Here is a 19811-nt window from a genome sequence, read left to right as displayed (position 1 = left end):
ATGTGTAGAGTTTGCACATTCTCCCAGTGTCTGTGTGGGTTTCCTCTGGGTGCTCCAATTTTCTCCCACAGTCCAAAGATGTGCAGGTTCGGTTGATTGGCTATGCTAAGTTGTCCCTAGGTGTCTCAGGGTGTGTAGGTTACGGGGATTAGTGGGCCATATATGTGGCGTTACAGAGATAGGGCCTGGATATGATATTCTTTCAAAGAATTGGTGAAGACTCGATGGGCCAAAGGGCCTCCTTCTACACTGTGGGAATTCTATGATTCTATAAACATGCTACAAGAATTCCATCATTACTGATGAGGGAACCCAGAGCATCAGTGCCATCTTCAGCCAGAAGTGCTGAGTAGAATGATTAATCTCGGCCTCCTCCTGAGGTCCCCAACATTACAGATGACCATTTGATTCACTGCATGTGAGGTAAAGAAATGACTGAAGGCACTGCATACTGCAAACTCTGTCAGCCTGGCTGTACCCCAGCAATGGTACTGAAGAATTGTGCTCCATAACTAGCCATTCCCCTGGCCAAGCTGTTCCAGTACAGCTACAACACTGGATCTACCGGACAATGTGGAAAAAAACAGGGCAAATCCAATCTGATGAATTGCTGCTCCATCAGTCTGCTCTTGAACATCAGAAAAGTGTCATCCTTCCAGTGCCTCATGAACATCACTGCAGGAGTTCCTCAGGGTGATGTCCAAATCCCAACGACCTTCAATTGCTTTATCAATGTCCTGCCTTCCATTATAATGTCAGTAGTGAGGATGCTCACTAATGATTGCACAATGCTCAGTACTGTTCACAATTCCTCAGAGACTGAAGCAGTCCATGTCCATAAACAGCAAGACCTGAACAAAACAGAAAATCCAGGAAAGGCTCAGCATGTCTGACAGCTTCTGTGGAGAGAGAACAGCTAACCCTTCGAATCTGGATGACTCGTCGACAGAGCGAGCGTCTTAAGGTCTGAAGAACGTTCAGGCTGAACCTGATAAATAGCAAGTAATGTTTCACTGCACAAATGCCAGGCAAGGACCATCTCCAACAGACGGGAATCTAACCATATTCCCTTTACATTGAATGGCAGCACCATCGCTGAATCCTCGACCATCAACATCCTGAGTGGTGGGGGCGCACTGGGGCCATTGAACAGACACTAGACTGAAACACTATGGCTCCAAGGGTAGATCACAGTCTGGGAATTCGGAGATGAGGAACTCGCCTCCTGTCTCCCAAATGTTTGCCCACCATCTCCAAGACACAAGTCAGCAGTGTGATGGAATCCGCTCATCTTGCTGGATTGTCTGCAGCTTCAAAAACACTGAAGAAGCTCATCCATGGAAAAGGAGCCCACTGGATCAGCTGGCCATTCACCAAACTAAACATTGGCTGTCTCTACCACTGACGCACAGTGGCAGTATTTTACCACATACAAGGTGGAATGTAACAGCTCACCAAGGTTCCTGAGCCAGCATCATCCAAACAGGCACTATCCATCACCGAGATGGCCAAGGATATCAGAAGGATGGGACACCAACCAGCTTCAGATTTCTTTCCAAACCACACACCATTCTGACTTGGAATATATTGCTTTTCCATCACTGATGCGGGATCATAATCCCGGATGTCCCTTCCTCGCGGTTTTGTACCAGATGCTCTGCAGAATTTAAGAAGATGGCTCACCACCTCCTTCTCAAAAGCAATTGGGGATGGGCTGCAAGTGTTGGCATTGCCAGTGATACCATCATCCCTTGAAAGAATTAATAAAGACAAGCGCTACCCACTGTAGAGGTGGGTAATTGTGCCTGTGTGTAACCCAAACACAGTCACGGAAGAGAGAAAAAACAGCTGCGACAGGACAAATAGTGTGACCATTGCACAGGCCAGTGGAATTCTAAAGATAGATCTGGTGGAACTATTTAATATACTCAGCGAGGGTCTCAAATGTCCAGGTGTTGTGCTGTGTTCCATACAACCTGGATCTAGAGTGGAGAAGCTTTGAACAAAGTGTGATGCAATACAATGTTGACCAGATGCTTCATGATGAGGAACCCCATGGACCACAGGCCAGGGACATGGGATATGTGTCAGGGAGGATGGAGATTCAGTAATGCAGACATGTTTTCCAAGAACCTTAACTCTCACAGCCATTCAGTGTAATAAATCTTCACCATCTCCAGCCCTGTTGCTGTTTCTGTGAATGTTTTATAATTTCCCTTGAGCCGTCACGGCATGAAACAAAGGTATTGGAATTGTATTGACCTGATTCAGTGCTGTATTTCCCATCTCACATTCCCAGTGAACTGTTAAAGACCCAGTAATATGGTGAAGCATTTTTTTAGTGGTGCTCCATCTCTGAATTTACTCAAAATACAGACATAACAAAGTGACCAGTAATAACAAAGTATAATCCTGTGAAACCCAAGGAAGCAACCCCACCATGACAACCACCGCCATCCCCGCACTTTCCGCTGAGCTGCAGGCAGCATCTTACCTCTCTCCTCTCCTCTGGGAATTTCGATGACCGTGGCCTTTGTCCTCGGATTTCCTGAGTCCTGGAAGGATCCGGCCAACTGCGGGTCCTCTGCACAGATGCTGGAGTTGTCTCTGTCATCATAGCTTCGTGAGGTGCTTGTGTCACAGTCGGAGCAGAAGAGGACCCACTGCCCACACCAGGGGCATCCTGAGAGGAGCTCCCGAATACTGCAGGCAGCCGCTCCTCTATCCATTCAGGGCAAACTGGACCCTCCCTGCTCAGCTGGGGAGGTCCTGACAGTTACTCCAGACACATTTTCCCACCCCTCCCACAGCCCATGTTCCACAGAGCTCATGGAGGTGGTGGGAACATGCAGGTTCATGTGTATTTCCTGTGGGTGATAGGCTGGATGTGACTCTCCATGAATGTCACCAATCTCTCTGTGGAGGATGCTATTTGTGCTCAGACCTGAGACATGGTAACACTGCTGGCCTGGATTGACTCCTCCATCCTTTGTGTATGGATACACACAGCCTTTGGAAACTCCACCAAATGTTAAAGTATCCTACGCTGCAGCTCCAGTATCTGCTGCATTGTTAAAGACTCCAGTCACATTTCATCTTCCTGAAGCTGACAATGACCTGTTCCCTCGAGTGTGAGTGAACTCAGCTATTGCTGCCTCCATCAGCTGCTCAGGTTTGTGTGTGCTGCTCTGTGCTGCCAGATTGAAACCCCTTTGCGAATCGTGTGAGGCAGTATCAGCTCTGGTGGAGATTATGGGGAATAATGCGACAGAGCACCCTCTGTGAACCCCTCCTCTTTTTCTGAGGTAGACACTTGTCTCCCTCTCGCAGCAGCTGTTGATTTGTGAGAGAGTGAAGAATGTTAGAGAGTAATACACATTCCAACATGTCCTGCAGACTGTTCCTCTGTTTGTGAACAGAATTCCCACTCACCTGAAGAAGGGGCTAAGAGCTCCGAAAGCTTGTGTGGCTTTTGCTACCAAATAAACCTGTTGGACTTTAACCTGGTGATGTTAAACTTCTTATTGTGTTTACCCCAGTCCAACACCGGCATCTCCACATCATGACTGTTCCTAACCCAGAGCTCCATGTGACCAGTGGAAGACACACAAGCACCAGGCTTTGGACTCAGCAGCAGAGCCTCTCCTGTGCCCATCCATTCACTCACTCACTCTCTCTGGATCCACAACCCATCTCCCCATCAGCGATTGCCCACCCAGCCTCCAGGCCTCCCAGCTCCAGCACTTCATCTTCCATTGGCATAAGGATGACACAATCCAGACACTGTCACTCTTGGCTCCTTCTCTGACGCTGTGTACCCTCTTCTACAAGCACATAAATTTCCATTGTTACTCACCCATCAAAGACACACACAAGCCTATGATGCTGCCAGACTGCCCATCATGGGACCACCAGGATGGTCACTCAGTGTCGGCAGTGCAGCAGTCATCTCTGACTGACCGGAACCCTTCACAGAGAGGCTGACATGTTCCTGAAGATTGATGCTGCTGTCTGGACATTGCCAGTGTCTGGGTGGAGATGTTCTTTCCACCATTCCTCTTTCATCCTTATTCACATATCAGCCTGTAAGTTTAACGCTCTCCTTGTCAGAACATATCAGGTTATTGATCCTTTTGCCTCACTGCAGCCACGTGCTGCCTGCTCTGGCCCTCGGCAGTTTCTATCCAGACTTGCTTGGGTTGATGTGACAGGTCTCCTCCTCCACTCCTGAGGGAACAGAGCCTCCCTCCAAACCGATATAGCCTTGAGAATTTCCAGGGAAGTGTCAGCGAATTGGGTTGAATCTGCCTTCTGCCATTTCAGCTCTTTGTTCATTAACCAGGGCTCCCTCACTGCTCCCTTCAGAGCCTTTAAAAGTGCTGCTGGCTGCCTTTTAATCTGGGGCCAGCATTGCCTGAATGGGGTCTTCCCCTGCAGCCAGTGGTTAAGCTCTGGAATGCACAGGGATTTGGGGGAAGGTGGGGGGATGACACTTGGTGAGTTGCTCATTCGGAGAGTCAGTGCAGACACAATGGGCCGAATGGCCTCCTCCTGCTCTGTCACAATTCTGTGATTCTGCCTGTGCTGCCTGAGTGCACGGATTTCCCGAACCTGTCAGATATTAATGTGCCTGTTTGGTTATATGTGGAGTTGGTTAGTTCATTTGGTTTGGTGTTTAGAGTGTGATGTAGAATGATGCTAAATCTGAGGGTTTGGTCCTCTTACCGGCTGTGGGGTTCATGGAATCCCATCTCCTCCCATTGCCGCACGTTTATTAAATTGTATCCCTGAAGCTACATGTAACAAATTGTCTCTCTCTCGATTGGAGAGAAACACAAAGAACAAAGAAAATTACAGCACAGGAACAGGCCCTTCGGCCCTCCAAGACTGCACCCACCATGCTGCCTGACTTAACTAATACCCCCTACCCTTCCGGGGACCATATCCCTCTATTCCCATCCTATTCATGTACTTGTCAAGACGCCCCTTAAACGTCACCACCATATCTGCTTCTACTACCTCCCCCAGCAACGAGTTCCAGGCGCCCACTACTGTGTAAAAAATCTGCCTCGTACATCTCCTTTAAACCTTGCCCCTCGCACCTTAAACCTGTACCCCCCCTAGCAATTGACTCTTCTACCCTGTGAAAAAGCTTCCAACTATCCACTCTGTCCATGCCTCTCATAATCTTGTCGACCTATATCAGGTCTCCCCTCAACCTCCGTCGCTCCAGTGAGAACAAACCAAGTTTCTCCAACCTCTCCTCATAGCTGATGCCCTCCATACCAGGCAACATCCTGGTCAATCTTTTCTGTACCCTCTCCAAAGCCTCCACATCGTTCTGGTAGAGTGGCGACCAGAATTGAACACTATATTCCAAGTGCGGCAGAACGAAGGTTCTATAAAGCTGCAACATGACTTGCCAATTTTTAAACTCAATGCCCCGGCCGATGAAGGCAAGCATGCCGTATGCCTTCTTGACTACCTTCCCCACCTGCATTGCCACTTTCAGTGATCTGTGGACCTGTACACCCAGATCCCTTTGCCTATCAGTATTAACATTTTATTGAGGACTATGGCGACTAACACTGTCCACACGGCAACATCACCAACTTCCAGTTGAAATATCGATACATTTCCAACCATTATCTTCACAGAATTCTTACGGTGCACAATGAGGCCATTTGGCCCATCGTGTCTGCACCAGCTCACCAAATTAGCATTAGGAATTTGAGTCATTCTCCAGCGTTTTTCTCGTATCCCCGCTCATTCTTTATATTCAAAGAATCATCTAATTCCTTTTTGACTGCTTCGATGCAGCCGACCTCCACCACACTTCCCGGCTGTGAATTCCAGACCCGAACCACTGGCAGTGTGAGAAAGGTTTCTGTCGCATCATCTTCAACCCCACCGCACACTGCATTCCTGAGCCACTGACCATCCCATGTCCCTCCCTGTGACTCAGGGTAAGGACATGGGAATCCTGTGCTCTTCCCTTTCACCATCATCCTTTTTATCATTTAATCACTCCGGCACTTCCATTTTGTTCTTTCCTTGTCACCCGCCCATCCCCAGCTCCCTGTCACTTAAAACTATTTAATTCACCGCTATTTCCAATTTCTAATTTTAGCTAATTGAACTGAAACTAAATCTGTTTCTATCTTCACAGATATTGCCTGACCTGATGAGAGTCTCCAACGTATTTATTCATATTTCATATTTACAGCATCAGTAGAATTTTGCCTTCTGTATCAACTGAAGTTGTGTTTCTTGAATGTCCCGCGCTGTACATTATTATTGTTAATGATCTTATTCTTAAAAACACTGTGGATTTACTCTGATTCCTGTTATTTTTCTCTCTCTGATCTCCAGTCTCTCTGGTAACAATCTCACCGATTCTTGTGCCGAGGACCTGGCCTCTGCTCTCAGTACAAACCGCTCACTGATAGATCTGTATCTGAGTCACAATAAACTGGGAGATTCCGGAGTGAAACTGCTGTCTGTGGCTCTGAGGAATCCGGACTGTAAAATACAGAAACTGTAGTAAGTAGCAGACTGTGTGAGATTGTGTTTATAATAACTGAATATTCAACAATATAATTTCACCACTGGTATTTGTATAAAAAAACACTGCCCGTTACTATTGGCGTCAGTTATGAATCAGGAAAACTGCTTTTCCTCTGATTCCTGTTGCTTCTCTCTCTGATCCCTGAGCAATGGGATGTCAGTCCCACAGATCCTTATGTCGAGGGAGTGGGGGAATAATGTTATGGTTCACCCTCTGAGGTCCAGTCATTGGCAACTGCAAACTGTATTGAATTTCTACCTTCGGGTGTGCTGACTCTCAGAATCCCCAACCTGATCCAGTCACATGACTTCATATTATAAGATCCGACAGCTTTGACAAATCAACAGAAAAGGCAATGAGGGACAATTCGCCTGGGAGCAAAGGTCGCCAGTCACAAATCTGATAGGTTTGTGGTCACAGCATAGCTGAAGTAACGTATATAGTTTTGGTCACCTTATGAACGTATTTTATAAACATTTGAGAAAATGTTGGCTTGAGTCTTTCATGGCATGCCAGGCTTATCTTATGAAAAAATATAGAAATTATTCGTCCTATACTCACTGCAATTGGGACGAACCACGGCTGATCATGGTCGGCAGGGTGGTAGAGCTGTTAGCACTGCTGACTCAGAGCGCCAGAGACCCGTGTCAATTCCGGCCTTGGGTGACAGATTGTGTGGAGTTTGCATGTACTCTCCGTGTCTGCGCAGGTTTCCTTCAGTTACTCCAGTTTCCTCCCACATGCCAAAGATGTGCACGCTAGTTTGAGCGGCGATGGTAAATTGACACTTCATGTCAGGGGGATTTGCAGAGTTAATATGTAGGGTTACTGTTATAGGGCCTGGGCGGGATTGTTGTTAGTGAAGGATTGATGGGCCGAATGGCCCACAGCTTGTCTGGACTTGCAGAATCTCACTGGCTGTCCTGTCTGGAGACAATACACATCTCTTTAACCTGTGCTTAATGCTCCCTCCACTCACACTGTTTGTACCTTTAAGACTTGATTATCTGTAAAGACTGCATTCCAGTCATTATTCTGTAAATTGAGTTTGTGTCTCTGTATGCCCTGTTTGTGAGCATTTCTACACTCCACCTGACGAAGGGGCAGCGCTCCGAAAGCTAGTGGCATTTGCTACCAAATAAACCTATTGGACTTTAACCTGGTGCTGTTAAACTTCTGACTGTTCCTAACCCAGAGCTCCATGTGACCAATGATGAACACACAAGCTCCAAGTTATGGACTCAGCAGCAGAGCCTCTCCTGTGCCCATCCACTCACTCACTCACTCTCTCTGGATCCACAACCCATCTCACCATCAGCGATTGCCCACCCAGCCTCCAGGTCTCCCAGCTCCAGCACTGCATCTTCCATTGGCATAAGGATGACACAATCCAGACACTGTCACTCTTGGCTCCTTCTCTGACGCTGTGTGCCCTCTTCTACAAGCACATAAATTTCCATTGATACTCACCCATCAAAGACACACACAAGCCTATGGTGCTGCCAGACTGCCCATCATGGGACCACCAGGATGGTCACTCAGTGTCGGCAGTGCAGCAGTCATCTCTGACTGACCGGAACCCTTCACAGAGAGGCTGACATGTTCCTGAAGATTGATGCTGCTGTCTGGACATTGCCAGTGTCTGGGTGGAGATGGTCTTTCCACCATTCCTCTTTCATCCTTATTCACATATCAGCCTGTAAGTTTAACGCTCACCTTGTCAGAACATATCAGGTTATTGATCCTTTGCCTCACTGCAGCCACGTGCTGCCTGCTCTGGCCCTCGGCAGTTTCTATCCAGACTTGCTTGGGTTGATGTGACAGGTCTCCTCCTCCACTCCTGAGGGAACAAAACATCCCTCCAAACCGATATATCCTTGAGAATTTCCAGGCTAGTGTCAGCGAATTGGGTTTAATCTGCCTTCTGCCATTTCAGCCCTTTGTTCATTAACCAGGGCTCCCTCACTGCTCCCTTCAGAGCCTTTAAAAGTGCTGCTGGCTGCCTTTAAATCTGGTGCCAGCATTGCCAGAATTGTGCTGTCCCCTGCAGCCAGTGGTTAAGCTCTGCAATGCACAGGGATTTGGGGGAAGGTGGTGGGATGACACTTAGTGAATTGCTCATTCGGAGAGTCAGTGCAGACACAATGGGCCGAATGGCCTCCGCCTGCTCTGTAACAATTCTGTGATTCTGCCTGTGCTGCCTGAGTGCATGGATTTCCCGAACCTGTCAGATATTAATGTGCCTGTTTGGGTATATGTGGAGTTGGTTAGTTCATTTGGTTTGGTGTTTAGAGTGTGATGTAGAATGATGCTAAATCTGAGGGTTTGGTCCTCTTACCGGCTGTGGGGTTCATGGAGTCCCATCTCCTCCCATTGCCGCACGTTTATTAAATTGTATCCCTGAAGCTACATGTAACAAACTGTCTCTCTCTATTGGAGAGAAACACAAAGAACAAAGAAAATTACAGCACAGGAACAGGCCCTTCGGCCCTCCAAGACTGCACCCACCATGCTGCCCGACTTAACTAAAACCCCGTATCCTTCCGGGGACCATATCCCTCTATTCCCATCCTATTCATGTACTTGTCAAGATGCCCCTTAAACGTCACCACCATATCCGCTTCCACTACCTCCCCCGGCAGCGAGTTCCAGGCACCCACTACTCTGTGTAAAAAATCTGTCTCTTGCATCTCCTTTAAACCTTGCCCCTCGCACCATTGTGAGGAGGATGCAAAAATATTTCAAGGGGATGTGGAGAGGCTCAGGGAGTGATCGCATTGAGGGGATGAGACAGGGTGGTTGCTGAGAGGCTGTTTCTTCTTGTAAGAGAGACTAGAACAAGGGGACAGATTTTAAAATGTAATTGTCGGTCCCTTAAGACTGAGATGAGGAGAAATTTATTTTTTTAGATGGTCGCGGGAGAGTGGAACTCTATTCCCTCGAGACTAGTGCAGGCAGAGTCATTGAATATATTCAAAGCTGAGTTAGCAATGACTTTGGATTGAGAAGCGAATCAAGGGTTACAGAGGAGCGAGCGGGAAAATAATTGTGACTACAATTCCAACAGCCGTGATGGAGTATGCTCGAGGGGCTGAATGACCTTCTGCTGCTCCTAGTTATTTTGTTCTTATCCCAATACGTCCTTCAGACTGCTCTCTGTGACCAGTGATGGATAAACAAGCTCTATGTTTTGTCCTCACCAGACGCTCTCCTGTCCCCATTCACTAGGCCACCCATCTCACCAGCAGTAATTACCCACTCTGCCCCCAGGCCTTCCTGATCCAGCACTTCATCTTCCATTGGCGTAAGGATGGCAAGACCTGGATGTCTCCACTCTTCTTCACTTATTCCCTGATGATGTTTGCTCTCTTTCCAAACAAATAAACTGTTACTCACTCATCAAACACATGCAGTAGCCCAGGGTTGTCCAACGTGTGGACCAAGGGGGGAATGTGACCCTCGAAGCCCCTCAATGCGGCCCCCGGAGTGAGTTTCCAGAATCTCAGTCACACAGTTCAGTTTGAATGGAAGAATCTGCATGGAGCTGCTCCTCCAATCACATCCCGTTTCTTTCCCATGTTTGCTGCTGATAGGTTTTTGAGCCAATCTGCTGCAAATGTGGGCGAGAAACAATTTGTGATTGATGAGGATTAAACTCTAATAATCATCTTTATTTATTACTCATTATTGTGCTCAGCAAGTTGTTTCTTTTCATATCTCAGTTTAGTTTTTAATTGAAATTTCTGCTGTGCCAAACTTTATCATTCTGAAATTTACTCATCGGCCGCTTGAGTGAGAAAAACATTGACGTGTGTTTGCCCAGTGAATATGTTGGTCAGCCCTGCTCGAGCCTATGCTGGTGCCAGCCTAACGGACATGTCTCTGACAGTCAATGCTGCTGCCTTTGCATTGTAAGAGTTTTAACAACACCAGGTTAAAGTCCAACGGGTTTATTTGGTAGCAAATACCATTAGCTTTCGGAGCGCTGCTCCTTCGTCAGATGGAGTGGAAATCTGCTCTCAAACAGGACACAGAGACACAAAATCAAGTTCCAGAATACTGATTAGAATGCGAATCCCGACAGCCAACCAGGTCTGAAAGAGACAGATAATGTGAGAGAAGGCAGCATTAAGCACAGGTTACAGAGATGTGTATTGTCTCCAGACAGGACAGCCAGTGAGATTCTGTAAGTCCTTTGCATTGCCAGTGTCTGGGTGGAGATGTTCTTTCCACAATTTCCCCCTCATTCTTATTCACATATCAGGCTGTGCTGCACTCACCGTGGCAGAACACATCAGGACATTGATCCTTTTCCACTCTGTAACCACGTGTCTGAAACCTGCTCACCTCCCAGCAATCTCCATCCAGACTGGCTTGTACCGATGGGATAATCTCCTCCCATCCTGAGGGAACAGGACCTCCCTCTGAACCCGAGCAGCCGGGAGGAGCCCCTCCAGGGAGGGAGGGGAGGGGGGGGGGGGGGGCGCAAGCCTTGCTCTGCTGTCTGAAATTTCAGCCCCTCATTCAGTAAGCAGAGCTCCCTCGCTGCTCCCTCCAGAGCTGCTGTGTTTGAAAGTCCTGCTGCCTTTGGAGATGGTGCCAGCATTGCCTGAACCGGGACTGCCCCGTGCCCAGGCTGCCTCAGTGGGCAGCTCCCCCTGCCTGCCAGCCGTTAATTGTCCCCCTCTGACAATATCACCTTCATAACTCTGCCTATCCTGCCCACACGGACACACCACCCATTTCCAATCCCCATGCTGGCACTTCAGAGCTTCTGGTAAAATCACAGCCATTATCTTCAACCTCACCACAAACTGCATTCCCAAACCACTGACCATCCCATGTCCCTCCCGAGCCACTCCGAGTAAGGACATGGAGATCCTGTGATTGTGGTCCTGTCCCACCATCACTTTTATCATTTAATCACTCCTGTAATTCCAGTTTGTCCTTTCTTTGTTTCTTCCCCAGCCACCCACCGCTGTCACTTCAAACCTGTCAATTCACTGCCCGTTCCCAGTTCCAATGGAAGCTCAAACTTTACCCCTGTTTCTCTCTTCACATGTATTTAGCGAACCTGCTGAGCATTTCCAGTTTATTTATATTTCATTTTCAGCATTGAGTATTTCCTCATTCTACAGAAATGCAGGTTGTGTGTTTGGAATGTCTGATACAATACATTATTATTGTTATTGACAGTATTATTTAAAACACTGGGGATTGAGCCTGATTCCTGTTATTCCTCTCTCTGGTCTCCAGTCTGTATGAGAACGCTCTCACAGATTCTTGTGCTGAGGATCTCGCCTCCGCTCTCAGTACAAACCTGTCACTGAGGATTCTGTCCCTGGGATCAAACTCCTTCACAGATCAATCTGTCCCTGCTCTCCGCCGCCTCATACTGACCTGCAGCAGTCTGGAGGAGATCTGGTGAGTGTTTGTGTGAATTTTTAGTGTAACAATTAAAATATAAATCGATTTAAAGTATAAATGGGCCTGAATCTTCCAAGTAGCAGCAATGGTATGTGTGAAAATTCCCCCAAACTGAAACTGCTGCATATTTCTCCCAGGATCTTCGGTACTGCGACCCTGGGAGCTCCATCAGAGCAGACAAGAGTCGGGGAAGAGAGAGCACACACCCTATTTACAGCACAGTGACCCCGGGGAGCTCCAGCACAGCAGAGTAGAGTCGGGGAAGAGAGAGCACACACCCTATTTACAGCACAGTGACCCCGGGGAGCTCCATCATAGCGGAGTAGAGTCGGGGAAGAGAGAGCACGCACCCTATTTACAGCAGTGACCCCGGGGAGCTCCATCAGAGCAGAGTTGGGGAAGAGAGAGCACACACCCTATTTACAGCACAGTGACCCCGGGGAGCTCCATCATAGCGGAGTAGAGTCGGGGAAGAGAGAGCATGCACCCTATTTACAGCAGTGACCCCGGGGAGCTCCATCATAGCGGAGTGGAGTCACGTAGAGCGAGCACACCTTATTTACAGCACAGTGACCCCGGGGAGCTCCATAAGTGTTAGTTGATTGTGGGAGTGAATGGGTTGGTGTGTCGCTGGATGAATGGTTAGTCAGGGAGCTGAGGAGAGGTTCAAGGATTAGTTTTGGGTGTCGGGAGGGTGGTCGGGTTGTATTGTGTTGGGTTGGAGGGTTAATCAGCAGTTTGGATGGTGGCTGGGAGTTGGTAATGTTGTTGGGTGTCTAGTTAGATTTGGTTGCGAGGTCGGGGGTTGGGATTGGTTAATAGCTTTGGAGAGTAGTGGGTTTGGGTTGGTTCTTGAGTAATCAGTTTAAGTCAGAGAGATAGTCAAGAATGTATTCAAGAGGCGGCTGGATACAGCACTTGGGGCGAACAGGATCAAAGGTTATGAGGAGAAAGCAGGATTAGGCTTTTGAGTTGGACGATCAGCCATGATTGTGATGGATGTTGGAGTCGGCTTAAAGGGCCAAATGGCCTCCTCCTGCTCCTATCTTCCATGTTTCTGTGTCAGGACAGGAGAGGTTTGGACGGATGAGGCCAAGTTGGGAGGTTTAGTCAGATTTGTTCAAGGGCTAGTGGGAGGTAGTCGGGCTGGAGGGGAGGGAGAGATGATTTACGGGAGTGACAGCCTGTCAGGGGGAGATACCAGCAGTAGCCAGGCCTGTGACACCACAGCTGGTTCTGCTGTGGGACAGGGTCGGGCAAAGAGCAAGCGAGCAGTAGTAATAGGGGACTCGCTAGTTAGAGGCACAGACAGGCGTTTCTGTGGCTGCAATCGAGACTCCAGGATGGTGTGTTGCCTCCCTGGTGCCAGGGTCAAGGACGTCTCTGAGCGATTGCAGGACATTCTTAAGGGGGAGGGTGAGCAGCCAGAGGTCGTTGTACATATTGGTACCAACGACATAGGTAGGAAAAGGGATGAGATCCTGAAATGTGAATACAGAGAGTTAGGCAGAAGGCTAACGTGTAGGACCTCGAAGGTAGTAATTTCAGGACTACTATCGGTACCACGTGCTAGTGAGAGTAGGAATAGGAGGATTAGGCAGATGAATGACTGGCTTGAGAGCTGGTGCAGGGGGCAGGGATATAGATTTTTGGATCATTGGGATCTTTTCTGGGGAAGGGCTGATCTGTTAAAGAGGGATGGGTTACATTTGAACTGGAGGGGGACTAACATCCTGGCGGGGAGATTTGCTCGAGCAGCTCGGGAGCGTTGAAACGAGGTTGGCAGGGGGGTGGGATCCAAAGCAGTAGGGAGACAAAAGAGAAGTTTGAGGACAGCACGGAAGTTAAAGAGAGCACATTAATTAGTAAAGGCAGTGTCAGTAATCCTAGTACCAGACAGATCAGACAGAAGCAAGACAGAGAGCAAGGGAATTCCAGATTAAACTGCATTTATTTCAATGCAAGAGGCCTGACGGGCAAGGCAGATGAACTCAGGGTATTGATGGGTACATGGGACTGGGATATTATAGCAATTACTGAAACATGGCTAAGGGAGGGACAGGACTGGCAGCTCAATGTTCCAGGGTACAGATGCTATTGGAAAGATAGAACAGGAGGTAAGAGAGGAGGGGGAGTTGCACTTTTGATTAGGGAAAGCATCACGGCCGTACTGAGGGGGGATATATCCGAGGGTTCAGCCACTGAGTCTATATGGGTGGAACTGTAGTTTCGGGTGTTTTTTAAAAAAGGGTGGCATGGACAAGTTGGGCCAAATGGCCTGTTTCCATGCTGTAAACCTCTGTGACTCTGAGTGGGTCTAGTCAGACTGTGGGAGGTGGAGTATGGGGATCAGTGGGAAGTGATTGGGGGACTTGGTTGTGCTATTCAGGTATTAGCCCAGGTGGTGAGCTGTCTAACATTACCTGAGTAACTATCCAGGTAAACTTTGTGGATCTGTCCCAAGTATCTGACTCTAACTGCAGCAGGGGGGTTCCCCAATAGTAGTTAATACCTCTGGGACAATTCCCAGGTAGATCAGTGCGTCAGGACATCCACAGGGTCCCGATGCTCATCTTCGGATGTGTGTCTGGCCTCTGGCGATCCAAGGACCAGAAGATTTGTCCCATTAACTCCAGTCTCCTGTTATTTACTCTGTTGTTCAATCTGTTTATTTCCTGTTTCATCTTTAATCTGTTTCAGGCTGGAGGTGAATCCGTTCAGTCCAAATGGAGAGAGACAGCTGGAGTCGCTGCGGGAATCCAGACCGGGACTGACAGTGCGAGTGTGAACATTTCAATCTATAAACATTGCTGCTCCACCGGTTACAGTGAAATCCTGAATTGTGAAGATCTTCGACAGCTCCTTCCAAACCCTTCATTCCTGCCCCTCTCCCTCCCTATTCCATCAGCCCCTCCAGCCTGGCACTGATTTCCCTGCTTACCTGGTTTCCCAGCTGGAAAACTGTTGTAGTTTTAGTCTCCACATTGAAGGAAAGATTGCTGCAAACCATTGTTTAAGCAGCAATGTGTTGTCAGTGTTCTCAGCAACAGAGTCTTCAACCTCCTTTCAAAAGGGAGCAGCAGAGATCATTCTCCAGAGAGAACAGTGTGTGTGTGATTCTGACAGTACCCAGCAGGGGGCAGATTGGTCAATCTTGTCAGAGTTTCCTCTCTGTCTCTGTGAATGAATTAAAGGCTCCACCAGCCTCTCCTCAAAACCTCTTTCACTATCTGGTGATTAAAGTGACACAATGCCACCATCTGCTGGCGGCTCACAGCTACTGCAGGCGCTGCTCTCTGTGAGCCTCAGACAAGTTCAGTAAGTCCCATGTCTGCATCTGGGAACCGGTTCCTGCAGCGTGAATATTGAACAATATTGACAGGGATTGGAGTTTGCAGCAGGAACCCCGGCTGGTGAATTAACCCTTTTATCACCAGACACTGTCCATGAACTCTGTTCCCTCATTCCCTATGGGAGATATTGTCTGGAGATTGTAGTTGGGGATGATCTCAGACTGTAATGTGTACATTTGGTGCAGTTATCAGACACTAATCCCATTCAGAATGGGAGTGGGTAAACTCTGCTGCACTCTGTAATTCCTGTTTCCAAGATAACACACCTGCACCTATTTCCAGACACACAGGCCCAAACTGACACCCACACACTCACAAACACAGACAATTGTACACTCTTATCCACGTACTGACACAGAGAGAAACACAGAATCTCTCTTAAATACTCTCAACACGCAGCCATAAACCCACAGAAACGCACATCACAAACCACTATCAAGCAACAAACCCACGCATTGCAGCGGTTAATGAAATCGCAGCGCTCTGTAACCAAATAACATTTAAGTTGGACAACAAGTGATAACATTTCCTCTGAAACCGACATCCCTCGAACGAAAGCAACACAGGAACACTGGTGCAGCATTGCACAGGATCAGAGCCTCGGAAATGTGATTCCCTCTTTCCTTGTTCCTTATATCTCACTGAGCAGATGCAGAGCGAGAGCATAGAAAGGTAGAATTCACAATTTCACTCTGTTCCTGCACACTCACCTCAGCTTTATTTAATTTCTGAATGTATGATTTATTTTGGATTATCCCAAAGATCTCAGGACAGATGCATGATGTCAGATATTACCATTATTTATCAAACTGTTTATTTTACCATGACAGATATTACCTGGTGTTTGTCGGATTGTTCCTTTTCATCCATCTACAGTTGCAGATGCCGGCGCTGAAAAGTGGGTAGATATTCTACACCATTAAAAGCATCACATTGGATCGGGGAAATTCTTCAAAGACAATGAATTAATCACTTTCAAATTAATATCATTTCTTCAGGACAATCTCCTCGCATCACCTATTATTTCAATTTAAATTAACTTTGTGTTGTCTGGTCTGGGCTAGTTTTAACTGAATACTGCTCAGTTTGTGACATGATCTATGTTATTGAGTCTTGGAAGAGAAAGGGTTAATGCTGCTGCTCTGTAATTGTAATGGATATTCCTGATTTTATAATATGTATAACTGTAGTTATTTACAATTAAATGCTTATTGGTTAATTAGTTAAATGTTAATTGTGAATCATTGGAATGCTGAAACTAATACATACACAAGCTAATAAAGAGCGGGGGACTGGTGTAAATAATTGTGTCATAATAATAGTGTAAATAGTGTAAATGCTAACAGTGAGCGTGAAACTGAAAAGACCATAAGATACAGGAGCAGAATTCAGCTATTCTGATCATCGAGTCTCCTCCACCATTTAATCACAGCTGATAAGTTTCCAAACCCATTCTCCCACCGTTCCCCCATAACATTTGATCCCCTGACCAATCAAGAACATATCTATCTCTGTCTTAAATACACTCAATGAGAGAGTGAGTGAGCAGAAAGAGTGAGGGAGAGGGTCAGTGAAGAACGAGTGAGGGGGAGTGAGGTTGAGGGCAGATGGTGTGAGGGGAGAGCGCGATGGGAGGTCGAATGAGGGGGAGAATAGGTGAAAAGTGAGGGAGAGAATGGGGGAGGGAGAGTGAGGAGGGGAGGGAGAGTGACGGGAAGATAGCGCATGAGGGATAAGAGAATGAGAGGGGAGTGCGGGGGACGCAGGGGGAGGAGAAGGGTGAAGCGGAGAGATAGAGGGGACGGAGTGAGGAGGAGAGAGAAGAGAATGAGAGGTAGAGTGAAGGGGAGAAAGTGAGCGTAGATGGAGTGAAGGGACGGAGTGAGGGGGAGAAAGGTGAAGAATGAGGGAGAGAGTCAGGAGAGAGTAAGGGGGAGAGTAAGTGAAGAGCAACTGAGGGGAGAGAGCATAAACGGGAGAGAGGTTGATGGGACGGATAGTGAAGGGGAGTGTCTGAGGCGGGATAGTGTGACGGAAAAGACTGAGGGGGAAGAGAGTGGAAGGTCTGAGGCGGGACAGTGTGACGGAAAAGACTGAGGGGGAAAGACACTGAAGGGGAAGGGAGAGAGTGAAGACAAAGTGAGGAGGAGAGAGAGGGGAGGGCGAGTGGGGAAGTGAAGGGAGAGAAACTAAGGGATGGAAAGTAAATGGGAGAGTGTGAGGGCAGAGACTGAGGGGGAAGAGAGTGAAAGGGAAGGAATTGAGTGAGGGGGAGGGAGAAATTAAGTGAGGAGGAAGGGAGTGAGGAGAAGAGAGGGTGAGGGGAAGAGAATCAGTGGGAGAGGGAGTGGAAAAGAGAGGAAAGTGTGAGGGAGGCAGAGTGTGCAAGGGGGAGAGATCAAAGGTTCTAGAATGTGGGTCGCGAGAGGGAGGGCAAGAGTAGGGGGAGAGAATGAGGTGGAGGGGAGAGAGAGGGCGAGGGTGTTTTTTCACTCACTTTCCTGCAATCCTTCCCCGTTGCTCCACCTATTTGCTTCTGTGTTGCATCTTGTAATAAAGTCGAGGAAAATCCCAACGTGATTTGTTGTTTCAATGTGGGGGGGGGGGGGGGGGGGGTGGAAGGGGCAGGGTCTGGAGATCACTGGCTCCACCCTCATCCCCACTCTCCCTTTTCCCCCTCACTCCTTCCAGTCGTGTCTGGGGCAGTTTCGGGGCTGGAGAGGATTGTCCTCATTCACTGGGGGAGGGGGGAGAAAACTGTTCTCTGTCCCCGAGGTTTAATGCAGCCTCTGTGACTAGGCCTCAATTCAAGGCCTAATCTCAGAGGGCCCTCAGAATGTCCTTTTGTATTTGCTTCATTCCCGAACAGTGTCAGTGCTGAAGTGGGAGAACTCGATGGTTAAAAACAAAATAATGCATTTAATTCAGGATGTGATTGTGGGTTTTCCTGCTCTCTCTCTCTCTCTCTCTCTGTCTCCCATCGTTCTCCTCTGATTGCGAGTTATCAGTGAGAGAAATGGGAAATGGAGGGTAACAGTGAGGGGCGGGGGGAACGGGAGGGTAACAGAGCAGTTTGCTTGTGGGATCTTGCTGTGTGTATTTTCCCTGCAGCCTATCCTGCTGGGAGACCGTGGTTCTGCTCCCCAAGTTCAGTGCACTGACAACTGACTGTGATTGCTTCCATCTCCCACCACTGCCCCCAGCCTCATTTCTCAATGTGAATCAGTGATCAACACAAACAGTGGTCACAGGGTGACATGATTTAAAATGGTCAGACAGAAACCTTTCAGAGAGCATTTCAATCCAGATTCATCGTCAGAGAGAGAGATTATCCAGAGCAGGCGAGAGAGAGAGGAGGGCGATGGGTACGTACAGAGATAGGGGGAGATAAACAGGCAGAGAGAGAGAGAGAACAGAGATAGATCATCAACTGCAGGAGACAGAAGAGGGGGGTGGATAGGGGCAGAGATGGTGGAGGTAAAAGAGAGAGGGAATCAGAGAGGAGTGACTGTGCTAGAAGTGGAAGGTTCCCTGTTCATGTCAAATGTACAAACAGCACCAAAGCAGGAGTGATGTCCCCTTATTTTAACTGGGGAGGGGTGGAAGGAAGAGGGGCGGAGAGAGGGAGAGGTGTGGTCCCTCATTCCCACTGACTTCACCTCAATCCTCACTTAAATATCACATTGTATCATGTTCAGACTGTGTGGGATCTTGCTGTGCACTCATGCTCTGTGCCTCCTCCCTGCCCCATATTCCTAACACTATATCAGTGTCCACATTTTAAACATAAAAGATTGAGGGAAAGGAGGGTGGGATATGGAGAGGAACAGGGTAAGGCAGAGCTGCAGAGAGGGCGTTTCGATCGAGTTCTCACAGGGGCTTGGAATGAAAAAGGCTGCGATTGGGACCCGGTTTAATTGGCCAATTGGACAGTGCCTGTGTTTTACTCTCAGTAATGTCACGGTGCTGTGTGAGAGCCCAGGGCAGCGCTTCAATCTACTTTTACTGAGTTTCTCTTTGTAACATTCTCCGTCTGCCTCTCTCACTGTGAAGCACTCGGGAGGGAGAGGGGGCTGAAATTCACATTCCTGAGCCTGAGGAAAGGCTTGTTCTCAATCCCAGAGTCCTCCTTGTGTTTTTAAACAGGGCACTGGGATTTGTGGATGGAAAGGATTGTTCTGTTTCACTGGGCCTCAATTCAAGGCCTGTGTGACTTGGCCTCAATTCAAGGCCTGTGTGACTCGGCCTCAATTCAAGGCCTGTGTTACTAGGCCTCAATTCAAGGGCTGTGTGAGTAGGCCTCAATTCAAGGCCTGTGTGACTAGGCCTCAATTCAAGGCCTGTGTGACTAGGCCTCAATTCAAGGCCTGTGTGACTAGGCCTCAATTCAAGGCCTGTGTGAGTAGGCCTCAATTCAAGGCCTGCGTGACTGGGCCTCAATTCAAGGCCTGTGTGACTGGGTC

The 19811-nt window shown here is 48.1% G+C and overlaps 1 protein-coding gene across 1 annotated transcript in view; it reads left to right on the top strand.

Moving 5' to 3' along the window:
* The window catches only part of LOC144484382 (NACHT, LRR and PYD domains-containing protein 3-like), a 60325-nt gene extending 43759 nt beyond the window's left edge, over nucleotides 1–16566 (top strand). Inside the window, exons 9-11 of the mRNA XM_078202904.1 lie at nucleotides 6373–6543; nucleotides 11825–11992; nucleotides 14696–16566. Coding sequence (XP_078059030.1) covers nucleotides 6373–6543; nucleotides 11825–11992; nucleotides 14696–14783 — 427 coding nt within the window. The 3' untranslated portion in view covers nucleotides 14784–16566. The remainder of the gene's footprint in view (nucleotides 1–6372; nucleotides 6544–11824; nucleotides 11993–14695) is intronic.
* Nucleotides 16567–19811: the final 3245 nt, after the last annotated feature.

Source organism: Mustelus asterias, unplaced genomic scaffold (assembly GCF_964213995.1).
Source record: "Mustelus asterias unplaced genomic scaffold, sMusAst1.hap1.1 HAP1_SCAFFOLD_102, whole genome shotgun sequence".
NCBI lineage: Eukaryota > Metazoa > Chordata > Chondrichthyes > Carcharhiniformes > Triakidae > Mustelus > Mustelus asterias.
This window is presented reverse-complemented; position numbering and strand designations above follow the sequence as displayed.